Here is an 18,266-nt window from a genome sequence, read left to right on the forward strand (position 1 = left end):
CCTACCATTTCCTCGTGGCTCCAAGTGAACACATCCCTATGCTTGATTAACAACATACAACGAATAAAGGGGCGGCGCTGGTTGTCCTAAAGAATAAGTGAAATATTTGTTACATCCTGTGAGCTATTTACAAAGGTGTATGAAGGAAAAAATAACCATCCTCTATAGATATGTTTTCATGCTTTTCCTTATTAATTGGAGTGATCTCTTTCTTATATACCGAAGGCATTATCTGGTTAATACCCCATGTATGGGTTAGACTTCATGAGACCCGTCGTAGACTTCTAGGCTTATGGGTATATTGGGCTTATAGGTACATTGGGCTTATAGGTACTAAAGATCCATTCTAGTTATCCCGCTAATTTTCTTCGTGGCAATTCGTGAAAAACTAATTTATTGTTTTTTCTTTGTTCTACTCCGCTAGGTTTAAGATAGGTGTCAATTTTAAAATTCACCTCGCTGACTCTTTCAAAATTTCCATAAGATATACCTTCAGGTAGGAAATAAAGACCCTTATTCTTATGGTTCCATTACACACACATTTCCATAACCGTTCCCACTTTCGTTCGTTTTTGTTTGCAAGATCACGATGCATGTAGGTCAATCTTTGTGGAAAATTTTAGTTATTTACCATCAAGGGTACTGAATCCATCTGGAAACTAAAACACCTTCTCCCGGGAATATTTTTTTTTTTTTAAATTACAGATCAGCATTGATCACTCCATTGATCTTTTGGCATTTGGTAGGGTACATTGGTCCACTGTTGATCTTTGACGGAGCAATCAAATCAGGGACTCGGAAATGGTGAAATGCAGTGGCTGTTTTTTGAATTGCAGTCCCAAATTTTTGTTGGATAAGGAATTGCAGTCCTAAATCCCCAAATTCCTGAGAAGTTATGAATCACGGCAATAACATATACAAATCACGAGGCAATCTATCTTAAGGAAGAGTTTAACGAAAAACATTTCTAGAAAATTAATTAACTCCGAGCACATACATTCTTCACTTCAGAATAATTCATCTACACATCACAATACAATCATCTGCATAGCAATCCTCTCCCCATCACAAAACAGTAGGAAAAATATAAAAATTTGCATACATTGACACAAAACTTCCTATATTCTGAATTACAGGCAATTGTATAAATGAATGAACCAAACAAATTGAAAGAAATACAAAGAAAAGCCATCAAAGCCATTTCCCTCGTGGCCTTTTCGACAACTACACAACTAAGACAAATAAAATACAATGAACACTTAAATGTTGATGGTGGCTTCCCACAGCCTAAGAAGTCCATTGCGACCACCGCTGCATATCCTTTTCCTCTCAAGGTCAGAAGCCACACACCGTACCTGCATACCACAGAATCGGGCTAAAGTCAACCCAGATAAAAAAGTAACCATAAATTCAGATGTGCAGTATCATGCATAGTAACCTTTCAACTTGTGACATTTATTGTATTTCTTTAAGATTTGTATCTTTTGTGTAATGTATAAGCATATACTAAAAGATAGCCATGCAGATTTCCAATCTTTCTAGTCTGATAATTTAACGTTTACACATTAATCTCAATAATAAGAATCATAAAAAATCAGCATTTGTAATTTGACTAAAATTACCAGAAGTAATGAACTTCCTGAGATAACCTTACGCCTAGGTTTAATGAGTTTCTTGAAGGTTAATTTAAAACTTATCCTTGAAGATATTTACATATTCTTCTACATATAAGGTAAATGGAAAGTTCAAATTTACAAGAATGATCCAAGTATGAACAAGAAAAGTGTGACCAAATGATTGAGGCAAGAGATTGATACTATAAATGAAGGATTGGAGACGATATTGCATTACCGTATCAAGAGCACAATATGGGTAGGGGCAGGGCCAAATTTTGAATATGCTTCATATGCACACAGTATCATGTATCACAAGAGGAATTAAAATGAAACATATAATATATTCTCTTTAAACATTGGGTTGAAGTAGATGAATAATCTCTGTTTCATATACTAGCTAATTAAAATATTTTTCTGCTTGAGATACTGCAGAGATCTTACATTTAAAAAAAAAAAAAAAAAAGTTTTCTAGCTCTAAGAGTTCCAAAAGAAAGAACAAACTTTTGATAGTTCTAGATCTCACTATTTCATATACTATAATTATATAAAATATTTTTCTGCTTGAGATACTGCAGAAATGTTGAAACCTATAGTGGAACTTTGCTGTTGCTCCACCCTGAATGAAGGATCAAGCAGGAAATAGACAAAGAGAAGGAAAGACGGACAACACGTACCACAGCAACTGTCCTTGGTGGAGTACGGTAGAGTTGCCAGCCTGCAGTTTTCGAAGTTGTGCTAGAGATGCCACCAAGTCTCTCTTGGGGCCGATTAAAGAGAGACATAGAATTATCAGCTGCTCCAATACCTAACCAGTGTTCCCCAGCGCTGATGGATAATATAGCAGCAGTATGTATAGTAACATTCTTCATGCACCTTATACCACCTGCATGCAGTGCACGATTAATGTTAATAATAATGCCTGATGCGTGCTTAAACTTCTTAATATAATGAAGAAGAAAACAATCCTGTCTTCAGACAACAGAAACTAATTCTGCAATCATTGAATTTACCGTACAAGTTCAATTCTAAAAGAAAGCAACCTGCAAAGCTGCTGACACTAACTTTCTCAACAAGCTAGCATTACTTTTTTTTTTTTAATAGGTAAAAAGAGATTTTATTAATCTATGTACACAGGAAGTATAAAAGAAAGAACCTAATTACAAACTACGCATTACGAAAAGTAGCATAAAAGTCATTTAAACTCGTTCCATTCAATACAATAGAAGAAGCCCAAAGTAACAATGAATGGAAGAAGAAAACCCTAGATCCCATCCGGACAGTGTCCCCTATTGTCAAAACAGCGACCATTTCTTTCGTTCCATGTGCACCACATTAAGCATAGAGGCACCATCTTCCATACAGCTACAATGTGACGATTACCCCGAATCCCTGTCCAACATAACAATAAATCTATCACCCTCCAAGGCATTACCCATGCGATACCAAGTCTAGTGAAGATTTCATCCCATAAAGCCTTGACCACTTCACAATGAAGAAGGTGATCTGCTGATTCGCTACTGTGTTTACACATGAAGCACCAATCTATTATGTAGAGGCCACGCTTTTTCAGCTTGTCGATAGTCAGTATTTTCCCATGGGATGCCAACCAGCTGCCAAAGAAGGCAAACTTGAGGGGGACATTGCTCCTCCAAATGCCTCTTCCAAGGGAAGGCATTGAAGGAGTGAGTCGTCAATTCCTTGTAATATGATTGGACTGAAAATTTCTTGTTCTGTAGGTGTCCAAAGTAATCTATCCTCCTCTCCCACCTCCCAATCCTGTACAGCTCAAGTGAATCTCACGGACCATTGAAGGGAATCAGCCACCGAGGCACCCTTATCTGACGCAATCCTATAAAGCGAGGGGAAAACGTTTTTCCAAGCAACATCACCACACCAAATATTGTACCAAAACCTGATTCATGTGCCCCTTTGCACCTCAAGTTTGAAATTATCGAGTAAATCATCCCAACCATTCTGAATAAATTTCCAAACTCCTACACCATAATCCCCTTCATTAGAGTACCAACCTCCCCTAATGCTCCCATATTTAACATCTATGATGTTCCTCTAAAGAGCATCCCCTTCCTGATGATACTGCCATAGCCATTTTCCAAGAAGGGCCTTATCGAAAGTTCTCAATTTTCTTACCTCCGACCCACCACAAGACAACGGGGTGTAGACTTTATCCCATTTAATCATATGAAATTTTTTCTCATCCTCTAACCCTTCCCACAAGAAGTCACGGAAAATCTTCTCCAGTATTCGCCACCCTTGTAAGCACAAGAAATAAAGATAAAAAGTACATTGGGAGATTAGATAATGGACTCTTAATTAGTGTGATTCTACCGCCTTCAGACAAGTAAATTCTTTTCCACCTGCCAATTTGCTTTTTATCTTAGATTTATGAGGAGCCCCCAAAGGAAGTCCAAGGTACTTCATAGGCAAGGATGACACCTTGCAGCCCAAGATTGCCGCCACTTCGCTTAAATTATTAACCAAGCCAATTGGAACTATTTTAGACTTTGATAAATTCACCTTAAGCCTAGATACAACTTTAAAGCAAAGTAGGAGAGCTCTCAAGGAGTGAATCTGATTGAGGTCCAGGTCACAAAAAATCAATGTATCATCGGCAAAAAGGACATAAGAGAGTGTCAAGCTACCGTGTGAGGAACCACCCACCGAGAAGCCCGAGATGAAGCCCCTGTCCACCAACCCCTCCAACATTCTACTCAGCACATCCATCACTAAGATGAATAAAAGTGGGGATAAAGGGTCACCTTGTCTCAAGTCCCAAGAACTGTTGAAGAAGCCTTTGGGAGTCCCATTGACCAAGATTGAGAATCTGACGATTGTGATGCAATGTTTTATCCACTGACACCATCTTCCCCCAAAGCCATACCTACCAAGTATATACAACAAGAAATCCTAGTTCACATGATCAAAAGCCTTCTCCACATCCAATTTACATAAGATACTTGGGATGCTGGCTTTGATTCTATTCTCCAAGCATTTGTTAGCAATGAGGACCGAGTCTAGAATTTGTCTTCCTTTAACAAAGGCATTTTGTGACTTCAAGATGATCTTCCCCATAACTTCACTCAACCGCTTAGCTAGAACTTTAGAGATGATTTTGTAAACCCCACTCACCAAACTTATGGGGCAAAAGTCATGCACCTCCACCGACCTCTCCCTTTTTGGAATAAGGGTGGTGAAAGAGGCATTAAGGCTTTTCTCAAATTTCATTAATGACTGAAATTCAATAAAAACATTCATGAGATCCTCCTTGACAATGTCCCAACAAGCTTGAAAGAAAGCCATTGTGAAGCCATCTGGGCTTGGTGCTTTGTCTTTATCCAACCCTTTTAGTATGCTAAGCACCTCATCCTCTTCAAATGGCCTCTCCAACCAAGCCGCACTTGATTGGTCAATTGAATCGAAAACTATTCCTTCTACCTTGGCCTCCATAGGTATTGCTCTATCATAAACTTGCAATAATAGTGGCCAATGTGATCCTTAATAGCGACCCTGTCCAACAAAACCCTGCCCTCCAAATGAAGAACATCTATGGCGTTGTTTCTTCGATGGGAATTAGCTACTCAGTGGAAAACCTTTATGCTCCTATCCCCTTCCTTCAATCGAAGGGCCCGGGATTTTTGTCTCCACGAGATCTCCTCCATAAGAGTATTTTTTCCAGCTCAGCTACTACGATCATTTTCCTTACCTTATCATCAGCCAAAAGAGCCCTATCTACCTCTTTTTCATCAAATTGCTGCAGCTCCTGAAACAGTTTGTTATGCTGGTCATTAATGTTCCCAAAGACTTCCATGTTCCATTTTCTTAGATCATTTTTCAAAACTTTAAGTTTCTTGGCTAAAACAAAGCTAGGAATGCCTGTGAGTTGATTTGAGGCCCACACGATCTAACTTTCTCCATAAACCCGTCAACCTTCAACCACATGTTCTCGAATTTAAAGTATCTCCGTCTCTCATGAAGACCCCCACAATCTAATAAAAGGGGAAAGTGATCAGTGCAAAGCCTAGGAAGCAGTTTTTGGCATAGATTGGGAAAGTGGGCCTCCCAAGTGAAGTCTTCCCCCGCTAAAAGTAGATTCACCAAGTCCAGCTCAAAAATTAAAGCTGAAAAGTGAGCCATGGCTAAACCCATGCTAGAAACCCCCGACCTTTCACTCGGAAACCGAGTGATGTTGAAATCTCCCCCGATACACCACGGGACATCCCACCAACTGCACAGGCCAGCAATCCCATCCCATATAAGTTTTTTACTGTTTTCATCATTAGGTCCGTAAACTCCTACGAACTGAAACCGTCTTCCACATTTGAGAAAGAACAAGCTACCGAAAATTCCCCAGCGTATTCCTCCACCACATTAACTGCCCTCTTATCCCACATCACTATAATGCCCCCTGAAGCACCCTTGGAAGCACCCTTGGAAGCAAGGGTGGTCCATCCCACTTAAGAGCAATTCCACAAACTTCTTAATGTGTGCCTATCAATAAACTTCAGCTTAGTCTCCACAAAACAAATCACATCGCCTTCCATTCCCATATTAAATTCTTCACTCTAAGGCACTTGCTCAGGTCATTCAATCCCTAAACATTCCATGAAAAAATTTTGGGCTTCATGGAATGCCAAGGTTCACCCTATCATTGTCTCCCCCTGCTCACACTTCCTTCCTTTGCATCATAGTTTATGGAGCAAGCAAGCCTCTTAAGCTCCCTATCTTTTTTAGTGGCAGAACTGGCAGGGAGGGGCTGTCCTGCTTCTATGGCGGTGAGTAGAGCTTTAAACTGGTCCTCAAGACCTTCGCAGGAAATCCCGATGCAATAACAAATTTCATTTACCTTTAGTAGGACCCAATCTGATTGTAAGCCAGCCCATGAAGCCGCCAGTGGCAACAAACAAAGAGGACTAGGCACATCCCCGGAATCCCCCAGATCAATTAACTGAGCATCAACTCCAAGCTCCTTGCATACTAAATGTAAATCTGACCCAATTGATGACTCATCATCTGAGAGCACCCCATCATTTGATGACTCATCATCCTCTTCTGCCACTGTGCATAGAACCCTGGAGGGAGTCTCTGAAAGACCAATAATGTGCTGAGGGCTGTCGGAAACTTCAAACCAAGGCAGCCCACAAATGATAACCATTTCCCGCTTTCCTTAGTAACCATCTTTTTCAAAGCTTAAGCTGCTAGAAAGATGGCTGATAAATATATCAAGGTCACAAAAAATCTCAAGCCAAATAACATAACAACGAACCCAATCCAGCCCTTGCGTGTCCAGGATGCAGTGGTCTTTTAGGAAATAGACCCTCCTAAAAGCTTAAAATGATAGAAGGTGGGCCAACAAAGTACATCAAGCTCACACACCTCACAGATTTCTTTTGAACATATTCGCATCTTCAAAATATGAAGCATAGATGCTCAAGAACACATCTCCCACCGACACAAATCATCCCCCACCCACCTCCTCTTTTATTATGTTAAATAAAACATATGCATAAGTTGTAATATCCCTGATTGAGTATAGGAAAGTGCAATGGGATTGACATTGCTTAGTATGGAGAGTTTCTTGCCCTTCATAATGGATTCCAAGGGACACCATTCACATTGACTAGTTCTCATGGAGTATGGGTCTTGATGTGGCTTCCGCTTTCTGTTAGGGCATTAAAAATGGTTATTAGAGCCAAATCAACCCAGAAATGTAGCACTTGAGGGGAGCCACCTATAATGGAAGGTGGTGAATGGGATCTCATATTGTTTGGGAAGAAATTCTTACTCTTTATAATGAATTCCAAAGGACTCCAATTGTAACATTAACCAATCCTATTGATATGGGCCTAAATGTGGCTATGGCTTTCCCTTGGCTTGTTACATATATTGTGGCATTTATCTTCATATTGAAAAGTTTCCAATCCAGTAGTCCACAATCCACATCTGTGCATAAGCGCAAATACAATTCCACGCAAACATAATTCTGGATTATTGGATCCAAAGATTTGTTGTAATTTCACTGATGAAAACTTCCATAATTTATTTTTTGATAAGAAAATTTTTTGATCCTCATAATTAGGCATAGCCCAAGTACATAGGTAATATGCAAGAGAGAAACACCTAATTATAGTCTATGAGATAGAGAAAGCAGCATAAAAAATTGAGCCCAGTATAACAAGTATTGTGCATTCAGCGGGCGGTTAGTAAGAAATTCAGCATTTTTTAACCTACAATAACTTAACCACGATTTCATATTTCTCGCAGCAGTGAATTCATGATGGCTATAAAAAAAAGTGCAAATACTCTCTTCTGATATGGCACTATACGGTTAACATATTGGAATTATATCATGAAACCTACATAACAAGAGGATGCAAATGATAACCGAGGTGCAAACATGTCCAACTATATGAACTTGTAAAGGGTTTTTTGGTGGGAATCATAACTGAGGTTTTATTAACATTTCTCATTTTTTGTTTGCAGATGATACTTTGATATTCTAAGATGTGGATCGAAATCAAACTCATTCATTAAGGGCACTTCTTAGCTTTCAGGCTGTGTTGGGCTTAAAGGGGAACCATTCTAAGTCCAAAATGGTCCCAGTCCAGTGGGGAATGTTAAAAATTTATGGAGTTTGGCTAGATCTTTGAGTCATAAGATATCTTCTTTGCCCATGAAGTAGCTTGGCCTCCCTCCCATTAGGAGCGTCCTTCAAGGCTAGGTCCATATGGAATGAAGTGATTAAGGAGAGTGAGCACAGGTTGGTAAGTTGGAAGAGGTTGTACTTGTTGAAAGGTGGTCAGATCACATTAATAAAGAGTACACTCAAGCTTGCTGAAGTATTTGCTCTCATTGTTCCCTATATCGGCCAGTGTGGAAATCGCATAGTGAAGCTCCAATGTGCTTCCTTTAGAGTGGACTCAATTTAAATTTCAGCTTGTCAATTGGGATAAGGTATGCACCTGTCCTCAAACGATATTTGGTGTGGCGATAAAGTGCCTAAGAACACTTTCCCAACCGTATATAGGATCGTGTGCAGACAATATGCATTGGTGGTGGAGTTATTGGAGATTTTATTCATGGAACATTCAATTCCTTAGAGCGGTACATGATTGGGAAGTTGGGTTGCTCACAGAATTCTTCAGTTTATTGTACTCTACTGGAACAAGGATTCAAGAAGCAGATAAGATGTCATGGAGTCTTTCTAAGAAGGGAAATTCTCTATCCGTTCATTCTACAAGGTCAACACTAATCAGGATAACCATTTCCCTTGGAGGAACGCTGGAAGAGTAAGGCAGCTTTTTTTGTATGGACAGCAGCACTAGGGAAGATCCTGACCATGGATAGCCTACGCCAAATTATTGTGATCAACTGGTGCTGTACATGTAGGAAGAGTGGTGAAACTGTGGACCACTTGCTGCTTCATTGAAAGGTTTCTAGGGCTGAATGACATTCTTGGCAGAGTTGGGTTAGCATGGGTTATGCCTGGGAGGGTGGCTGATCTTCTTGCCAGCTGGAGAAATCTTCATGGTATCCTGTAAATTGCAGCAATATGGAAGATGATTCCAATTTGCCTCTTGTGGTGTATCAGGAGGGAAATAAATGATCAGAACTTCGATGATAAGGAATGCTCCCTAGAGAAGCTTAGAAGATTCTTTTTCAACACAATCTTTTTTTGTATTTTTGGTTGGAGAACTTCTCCAAGACAGGGCCCTTCGGATCCACCCTTACAGAGTAAACCTCATTCTCGTGTACCGCACCCTCGGAAGTTTCCCTACACAGAACTTCTTTGTGTCTATTTCTCCTTCATGAATCATAGCTAGGTGTTTTCTCTTGTATGCATCCAGTGTACTTGGCCATGCCTATTGATAATAACAACTTTTTACTTCTAAAAAAAAACTATATGGAAATCTGTGTAGCTGCTTTGATGCAATGGACTCAATCATATTATATAAAAGCAAATAGCAGCCACACCTAGGATTGTAAACGAACTGAGCTGTGCAGAAATAGCTCAACCTCTGCTTGAGTTCAGCTCATTTCCAAGGTCGAACCAATATTTAGGCTCATTTCTGAGTCTAGGCTCAAATCAGGGAAGCTTGTATAACTTCATATTTTTTGCATAATATTATTTTTAACTTTCTCACGAGTAAAGAAAATTTATTAAAAATTATAAAAGGCACATAAAAGTGGAACACCTGACATGGAACTCAGCATACTGAAATATATAGAAGCTTCCCAAAGTAATAGGTATTGAGAAAGAGCATTTCAAACTCCCTAATACAATAGATGTTTAAATCTACGCGAATATATTTCTTGATATAGATATGTATGTATGTATACATGAACTATATAAATATATTATAAGCACAAAATTGGTTTCTTGAAATCTGCACAAGTCATAATATAGTATATAAATAACCTATCTTTTTCTAGTAAAAAGTCATTTATAGTTGATTAAAAATACAAGATTTTCCGATTTAATTTTTAAAAGTTAATGTATATAGTTTACCAAGCTAGCTTAATTATTAAATTGACTTCATGTAAGATTGTAAGATTTCAAGAATGAAACTTATTTCATTTCAAAAAATAAAACTTTTTGAGCAGCTCATGAAAAAGCTTGGTCTCGTTTGACAAAAAAGAACCACTTAAGAACATAAAATGTAGCTCGATGAGCTTGTGTTTGAATAGAAAATTAAATTAACAGCATAGTTTGAGCCTTCAATACTTGGCTTGACTAGGCTGAATTATAGCCATAGCCTCGCCTCAAAGGAATGGAAAGAAAAAACCTCAGTAGTCAAGAGATCATTAATGCTCTTACCCTCCTCATTTTCCCAAAACCGCAGCAGCCCATCGGTTGAACCTGAAAAGGACATCATTTTTCTAATAAATATTGGACCAGCATGGCATGACAGAAAAGCAAATGGAAAGAACACAGCAAACAGAATGGGTGATAAGGTTCAACCTGTTACTATTCCTCTGTCCAATGGGGAATACTCAACACATAATATTGGACCAGCATGGCATGCTAGAACAGCTTCACATGTTCCCCGTGAAACAGACCACACTCGTGCTGTCCAATCATCACTACCAGTAATTAAGGTATCGCCAACCATTCTTATTGACCTGCATATTTTACAGTCAAAGCATCTTTACTATCCCTAACAAACTATAGAAGCAAGAAAATGTATATTATATGATCTTTCACCTCACCTAATCCATTTGCTGTGCCCTAACAGCTTGTGCATCTGCCTACCTGCACGGATGTCCCAGATATTTGCAACCCTGTAATGCAAGTATTCACCAATTAGGTTCCTAGATATACAGACAGATATTAACATGCAAAATTTGATCATCTGAAGCATCAAGCATAATTGTTACTTTCAATATACATACGCATCTCTGCCAGCAGCAGCCAATATTCCGGTTGAGTCATCATACTCCATGCATAGAACTGCACTTGAACAACGGCCTACGGTTGCCACACATGTATCAGTTCTTACATCCCACATCTTCACAGTACCGTCATGGGCAGCAGTGAGGACACGCTCGCCTGACAGCATGCGCACACAACTAACCTACAAGGACAAAAAATAGACTAATTCAATTGCAATCGTCAACTGCATATGCTTCACTTCTCTCCATAATGTCTTCATTACTTGGAAAGAAAAGGAGGCAAAAAATAAATTCCAGGAATTTTTCTCAGAAGCTGCAATTATTTATGGTGTTATCGTTTTCAAAGGGTGTCTAAATTAACTGAGGTAAAAAAAATAGAAATTGGTACAATATATAGGGTTGAAGATGAGCGCTAGCTCCAAGCCTATATATATAATCCACCTCCTAATATTAACCCACTACTTAGAGGTGGAGTTGAAATTGATCTTTGTGGGGAAGGGGGTGAACCAATGTTATATAATAAATAAATATTTTTTAATTCTTGAATAAATATATTTTACTATATGTTGTCATACAAAAATGATTTTATAAAGGGAGGAGCTAGGAGCCAGACGGGTGTCTTTCACTATTTTACACCGATCAATAATAAGCAAACATGTAGGAATTCTAACAAAATTAGCAATACAAATTGCATGCAGAATCTGCATTAATTTTGCCACTACTTTTGTCTCCTTCCCCCGCCCAACCTGATCTCTCTCTCTCTCTCTCTCTCTCTCTCTCTCTCTCTCTCTCTCTCTCTCTCATCAAGGAGACTCGAGCTCTCATAATTGTTTAGAATAGAATGAAGGTAGTGAATAAGAGCTCTGAGAGTTATCAACATCAGACTACCAAAAATGGCTGATCAAAAATTGTCTTCAGCATGACATTCTAACAGCTATGAGGTTTTCTTCCAAGCTATGGGTTTAACCAGACTTCCTCTCTCCGCCTATTATATTCCCACTCCACCGCAACAACTATTCTCGTTGGGTATCATTTCGGCATAATAGTTTCGGCGATTGATGGATGATTTGCTGTAATTAAACCAATAAGAGCAATCCCATGACCAACAAAACCAATCGACTGCATAGAATATGCAGATTTCACACAATTCAACATGAAGTGAGAAAATCAAAAATAAAAAGTACAAGCAGAAAAGGATAAAAACGCCAAAAGGTAAAAAAGAAAGATGAAGTATGGCGTCAACAACCTATGTTCCATCTTCAGTATCACCAGAAATGCTCACATTGCAAGATAAATTTACCACACTACTTAATTTTAAAAAGGCCATAAAATAAAATTGTCTTTTTTTTTTTACCACACTTTGTGTGATTCGTCTCTAAAATGAGGTTATTGTGCTAACAGAGAGAGAGAGAGAGAGAGAGAGAGAGTGGCCAGAGACAAAAGTGCCGGAAATCGATAGAGAGAGACAACTGTGCCGGACTTCAATGGCATGTGAGAACAGATATGGCTTTGAGGGACTCATGGGTCCACGGACTACGGTAAGAAGAAAGATGTAAAAAGGGATTTTGAGCGACTAATGTATATGTGGTAAGAAGCAAGATGAAAAAAAAGTGACTTTTATCTGTTGTAGTTGGTTCTATGTTAAGAAAAATAGATATAGAACGTGTTTCCCTCTCATTGGAGGGTGTAAAATCCACTTTTACACCAAATCCGATTTGAAGGTTTTCCCTTTTATAAACCTAACTAAAAAAAATATTATTGTGATGTTAAAATAAGGTCAAAGTCATACCTGGGCCTATACTCCAAAATGCATAGTTAATATTACAATTGGCTCCTATTGGAATGCTTATAAAGGGCAAGAACTTCTCTATCTCAAACAATGTGAGATCTCATTCACAACTTCTTATACCTAATCCGGGGTATTACATTAAACTTTAAGTTTCACAAAAGAATCAAATTTTTGGATTTGGGACTAAACCTTTTGTTTTAGTAAAAACCAAAATACGTGTGTTTTCTATTAGCTTTTGAGAGCTAAGAAGACTATTTCTTTTTTTTTTTTTTATTATTATTATTTTTTTGGGGAGAGGGGGGGGGGGGGCATGGCATGAGACCTTTTTTTTTTTTTTTTTTTTTTTTAACCAATTCTTTGGTTTTAAAATCTTATTGAACCTAATGTATAATGCATTGGCCACTTTTCCACACATGCTTTATGCATACACCCTTTTTATTCCATACTCCTTTATTTTATTTTTTATTTTTTTGCAATCAAAGAAAGATGCATTGAGTACACAAAACCTGTCCATCGTGGCCTTTTAGCTCTTCCAGAAGCTGAGTTGTCTGTTTATCCCATACTAAAACAGAAAGGTCATCAGATCCCGATACCACCTTACCTCGATCAGAACTTATTGCACGGACAGTTCTACAAATGAAAAAAGGAGAGTTAATGCATGGTGAGTCAAACAGCAACAGTGAGGCAAGGGGAGTAGGAAAGCTTGGCTTCAATCAAAGGGGGGAAAGAAAACCTTGTATGTCCTTTCAAAGTTGCCCGAAGTTCAGAACCGCGAAGACTAGGATCCCAGATCTTAACCTGCATGATTGTAGAAAATGAATATCCATTAACATCTTTAAGACCTGCATGACATTTTATAAAAAGCCTCTCAAGCAATTTAGAAGAAAATAGCTGTCTTTCAAGCTTACAGAGCAGTCTGTGCTTCCACTGATAAAGAAACCTGCATCTTCACGGTCACCCACCAGATCCCACACCTCTCTTCTTGACACACAATGTAGAGCAGTAACAGCACCGCTATGACCCCTAAGTATGCGAACATTGGTTTGAATTTTCTTCTGTCCTCCAGCCAATAGATCTTGTTTACGAGGAGTCCCATTCTCATTTGGGTCTAGGATTGGAAGACAATAAACCATGTGGTTGTAGTAAGATTACCTTAACAGAAAAACTTACGATGCATGCATGTAACGATGACAAAAGTGTACCTGCATTGCCAGCATCAGAAGCCCATTTACGAACGCGACTAAAAGAGTTTGTTCTTGATGCCGTGTCTCTGCTGAACATGCTCTGAACCCAGCTCCTTCCAACAACAGAAGCCTCGGCAGGTGGCTGATTCTCATCTGTAGCCTCTTTTGAACGTGGGGATGGTAATCCTAGAGATGACATGGATTGGGATTTTGTAGAAGTGATTCCCCAGTATGCGATACGTAGTTGCTGGGTATGTGACAAGAATCCTCTAAGTTTAATCTGTGACAAGGTGGGGAAAGTATGTTTTCAGCAAAGGAAATCATAAAAAGAACATCGAATCAAAAGGAATGGCAAAAAAATCATAACAAAAATTGAACAAGAAAAAAGTGGCCAAAAAAGTTAACCTATTAGCTCAACACTAAACATCCAATGAGTCAAAAAGGCATGAGCAGAATTAACCTAAATCCATATCAATTTTCTTTGCCAACTACCAAACCAAGAGCTGATGAACAAGGACAGTAGAATGTCCAAGATCATTTAGCTGAAGTTGCGTGCCTTCCGTGAATGTCTCTATTACTTGGAAAAAGAACTGGCAGGTACACAGTTGGAATCCAATCCAAACACACATCAGAGCAGCTCTCTAGAATACCACTGTTTGAATGCACTTCAAACTGAAACAGATTTCAATGGCCTCATTTTGAAGCCCCATCAGAACGCTGCTTCAAATACCCAGTACTTCAAGAAATTTATAAGTTAAACCTTTTTTTTTTTTTTGGCTTTCTGAATTTTGAACATTAGGGTTTCTCTATGAATATATCAGTGTATTCACCAGGCATATAAAATCTTGATAGGTTGAGCCATGGCTTGTTAAGAAAAGGATCATTTTTTTCACGGTTAGCTCTATATCCTTTCGGGTGGATTTTCATAAGGTGGTGAAACAATTTATCTTGCTGTGTATCTCTTTGGTAGATTTTCATACACTAATGAGCTAGTTTTTCCGAGTATTGTCTAATGTCTCTTTCTTGATCACCATAAGATTTGGTGTTGAAACTTGGGTTTCAATGGCTCCTCATGGTTGCCATGTGCTAGACATTAAAAGGTTAGTCCTCATGCGTAACATTTGACATGCTATAATGGATGACTTAGACAAGTAGAAACAATTCCATCAGTGTCTAAGTGCTGCAAATCTAAGGGGTGCGACAATGGGCATCATGGCTAAAAGCATAACACATCAAGCAATGAAGAAGAGGGGAGGGATCCAGTGAAGAAGTTTGTTTTCTCCATCGAGCTCAAAGGAATTACAAATTCCAATGAGATTATGGCATTGAGTTAGATATTACAATATTTTGAATGAAAATGCATCTGAATGAGATTTTAGATGGCGTAATGTCAAAGAGAATGGACATACTGAGAGTAAGGATCAGTCACCGAAGACTAAGGAGGAGCATGATTATGAGTAAGGTACCCTATGCCTCAGCCTATTAGCTCTCAAATGTATGCTATGGTTTGTACGAGACCAGACATTGCCCATGCAATGGTAGTTGTGAGTGTACATTAGACATTGCCCTCGTCTAAAAAGGAAGGCCCAAATAATTCATATGGAGAGAGGAAACCTTACAACTGAGAGTGTTAGCCAATAGCCAAATGTTACAAATGTTACCAACTGGAACCAACTCTAACTTGGATAAATTCACTTTCAGCCCGGACATGGCCTCAGAGCAAAGTAAAAGTGCCCTTAGTGCCTGAATTTGGTTTAGATCTGCCTCGCAAAAAATTTGGGTGTCGTCTACAAACAACAAATAAAAAATATGTAGAGTACCTCGATGTATGTCACCAATCGAAAAACCAGCCAAGAATGCATTGTTAACCATCATAGAAATCATTCTGCTACATGCCTCCATGACTATGACAAAGAGGAGTGGGGACAGGGGTTCCCCTTACCATAGACCTTGGGAGTCGTTAAAAAAAACCAACTTGATTGCCATTCACCAAAATTAAGAACCGTGCCGTCGATATGCACCACATAATCCAAGAGCACCACCTCTCCCCAAAACCACAACTCCCAAGCAAATACAACAAGAAATCCTAGTTAACATGATCGTAGGCCTTCTCTATATCCAACTTGCAGAAGAGACCCAGATTGCCCGATTTTAGCCTACTATCTAGGCATTCATTGGCGATGAGTACTAAGTCCAAAATCTATCTTCCCCTAACAAATGCATTTTGGGGTTTCCTAATGATCCGCTCCAAACTCCTCCTAGGCAATTTGTAAGCAACTTGAAAATAATCTTATACACCCCATTCACAAGGCTAATGGGCCGGTAATCCTTAACCTCCGATGTCCTAGTTTTCTTTGAATAAGTGCAATAAAAGTGGTGTTGAGACTTTCTCAAATTTCCAAACTGAAAAAATTCATAAAATACCTTCATTAAATCCTCCTTCACCACTTCCCAGCAAGATTGTAAGAAAACCATTGAAAATCCATCTGGCCCCGGTGCTTTGTCTTTGATCATCTTTCTCACCACTTCATGAACCTCGGTGTCAACGGACAGCTTTGCTGTCCACACTTCTTTCCTTATTTCAGCCCACAATTATTTCCTTATTTCTCCATTCATTATTCTATACAATTAGCATACATTATTTGACAGATTAAGTTTACATGTATAGGGCTAGAATTATGCGGGAACTTATTTGCTTTCCATGTATAGCATTCTTGTAAAGTCTATATATAATATATAATGTATAGTATTCTTGGTTCGGTGGAGCCACATATTGTCACCAACTTGCATCCTCATCGCTCTACTCAATCCATGTGGAATTACTTGAAGAAGGTTTATCATCAAGATAATGGTGCTCGTCGTTTTCAATTAGAACATGCGATTGTCATGTTTCAACACGGCAGTCTATCCATCCAAGACTACTACTCAACGTTTCTGACTCTTTGGATTGAATATACTGATTTGGTTACAACGGATGTCCCTATTTCCGCTCTTTCGACTATTCAAACTCTTCACAAGACTAGTCGTTGTGATCAGTTTCTTATGGAACTCTGCCCCGAATATGAATCTGTTCGCTCATCTTTGCTGAATCGCTCTCCTGTTCCTTCTCTGGATGTTTGTTTTGGTGAGTTACTTTGTGAAGAAGAACATCTGAGTACTCAAGTTACTCTAGAGCAATCTCATGGCAGTTCCTGGTCAGCCCCTATGGCTTATGCTGCTCAACGACGGGAACCACCTATGCATTCTAACAACTTGTAGTGTTTTTGCTGCAAGGAATTTGGGCATATCGCTGCTAATTGTGCCAAGTAATACTATTCTTATTGCAAGAAGAAGGGTTACATTATCAAAGAATGTCATATCCGTCCCCAAAATCGTCAGGCCCAAGCATTTCAGACTTTTGTTATTGCCTCTCCAGCGGCAACTTCTGCAGCACATAGCTCATCTTCAGATGTTTCCTCTATTCTTGCACCTCCTGCAGCAAATTACTACATACCGAAGATGGTGCAACATATGCTAATTGCGGCATTATCAACAAGGGGTTTCACGGTAACAATTCTAATAAACTCTAGTATGTGGACTCGGGGGTCTCTATTCACATGACGAATAATCCCACCGCTGTGTCATGTTTGGCCCTACACTGGTCAATTTGCTATTCAGATTGCCAATGGAAATTCTTTGCCAATAACTATTGTGAGAGATGTCTCTTACTGATGTGTTTCTTGGTTCTCAGTTTTCCACTAATCTTATTTCTGTTGATCAATTAGTTGATAACAATTGTGCTGTTAATTTTTCTGGTGATAGTTGTGTTGTGCAAGACCAGGTAACGGGGGAGCCAAACGCGAAGGGACCTAAAGTAGGGTATTTGTTTCCACTATTTTTACCTGTTCCAGCACCGCCTCCAGTTTCTTCTATTAACTCTTTTGCTTGTAATAATGTTCCAGATCTTAGTACGGTGTGGCATCCTCGTTTAGGCCATCCCAATACTCAGATCTTATCTCATGTATTGAACTCTGGTTATTTGGTAATAAAGAATGTTCTTCTTTATCTCTTGAGTGTGCTTCTTGCAAACTTGGTAAAAGCAAAACTCGTCTCTTCCCTTTGCATGCTATTAAAGCCTCTCACTACTTCGATCTTATCCATAGTGATGTTTGGGGAGCTTCCCCGATTAGTTCACATGAAAAATTTAAATATTATGTGACTTTCATTGATGATCATAGCAGATTTACTTGGGTCTATTTTCTTCGCTCTAAATCTGAGGTTTTTAGTACT

The 18,266-nt window shown here is 38.9% G+C and overlaps 1 protein-coding gene across 4 annotated transcripts in view; it reads right to left on the bottom strand.

The window, feature by feature from the left end:
- Positions 1 to 950: 950 nt before the first annotated feature.
- LOC122296029 (DENN domain and WD repeat-containing protein SCD1-like) overlaps positions 951 to 18,266 on the bottom strand; it is a 43,294-nt gene continuing 25,978 nt past the window's right edge. For 3 of the 4 annotated variants that reach the window (XM_043105411.1, XM_043105413.1, XM_043105412.1), the window contains 10 exons: positions 14,016 to 14,277; positions 13,722 to 13,921; positions 13,547 to 13,611; positions 13,320 to 13,443; positions 11,025 to 11,206; positions 10,842 to 10,913; positions 10,594 to 10,754; positions 10,450 to 10,491; positions 2,291 to 2,499; positions 951 to 1,355 (listed from right to left, as the gene is read on the bottom strand). In XM_043105411.1, coding sequence (XP_042961345.1) covers positions 1,260 to 1,355; positions 2,291 to 2,499; positions 10,450 to 10,491; positions 10,594 to 10,754; positions 10,842 to 10,913; positions 11,025 to 11,206; positions 13,320 to 13,443; positions 13,547 to 13,611; positions 13,722 to 13,921; positions 14,016 to 14,277 — 1,413 coding nt within the window. In that variant the 3' untranslated portion in view covers positions 951 to 1,259. Of the gene's footprint in view, positions 1,356 to 2,290; positions 2,500 to 10,449; positions 10,492 to 10,593; positions 10,755 to 10,841; positions 10,914 to 11,009; positions 11,207 to 13,319; positions 13,444 to 13,546; positions 13,612 to 13,721; positions 13,922 to 14,015; positions 14,278 to 18,266 lie in introns of those variants that run through there. The other variant, XR_006238365.1, reaches the window with a different exon arrangement.

The sequence above is a fragment of the Carya illinoinensis genome, chromosome 15 (assembly GCF_018687715.1).
Source record: "Carya illinoinensis cultivar Pawnee chromosome 15, C.illinoinensisPawnee_v1, whole genome shotgun sequence".
Taxonomy (NCBI): Eukaryota; Viridiplantae; Streptophyta; class Magnoliopsida; order Fagales; family Juglandaceae; genus Carya; species Carya illinoinensis.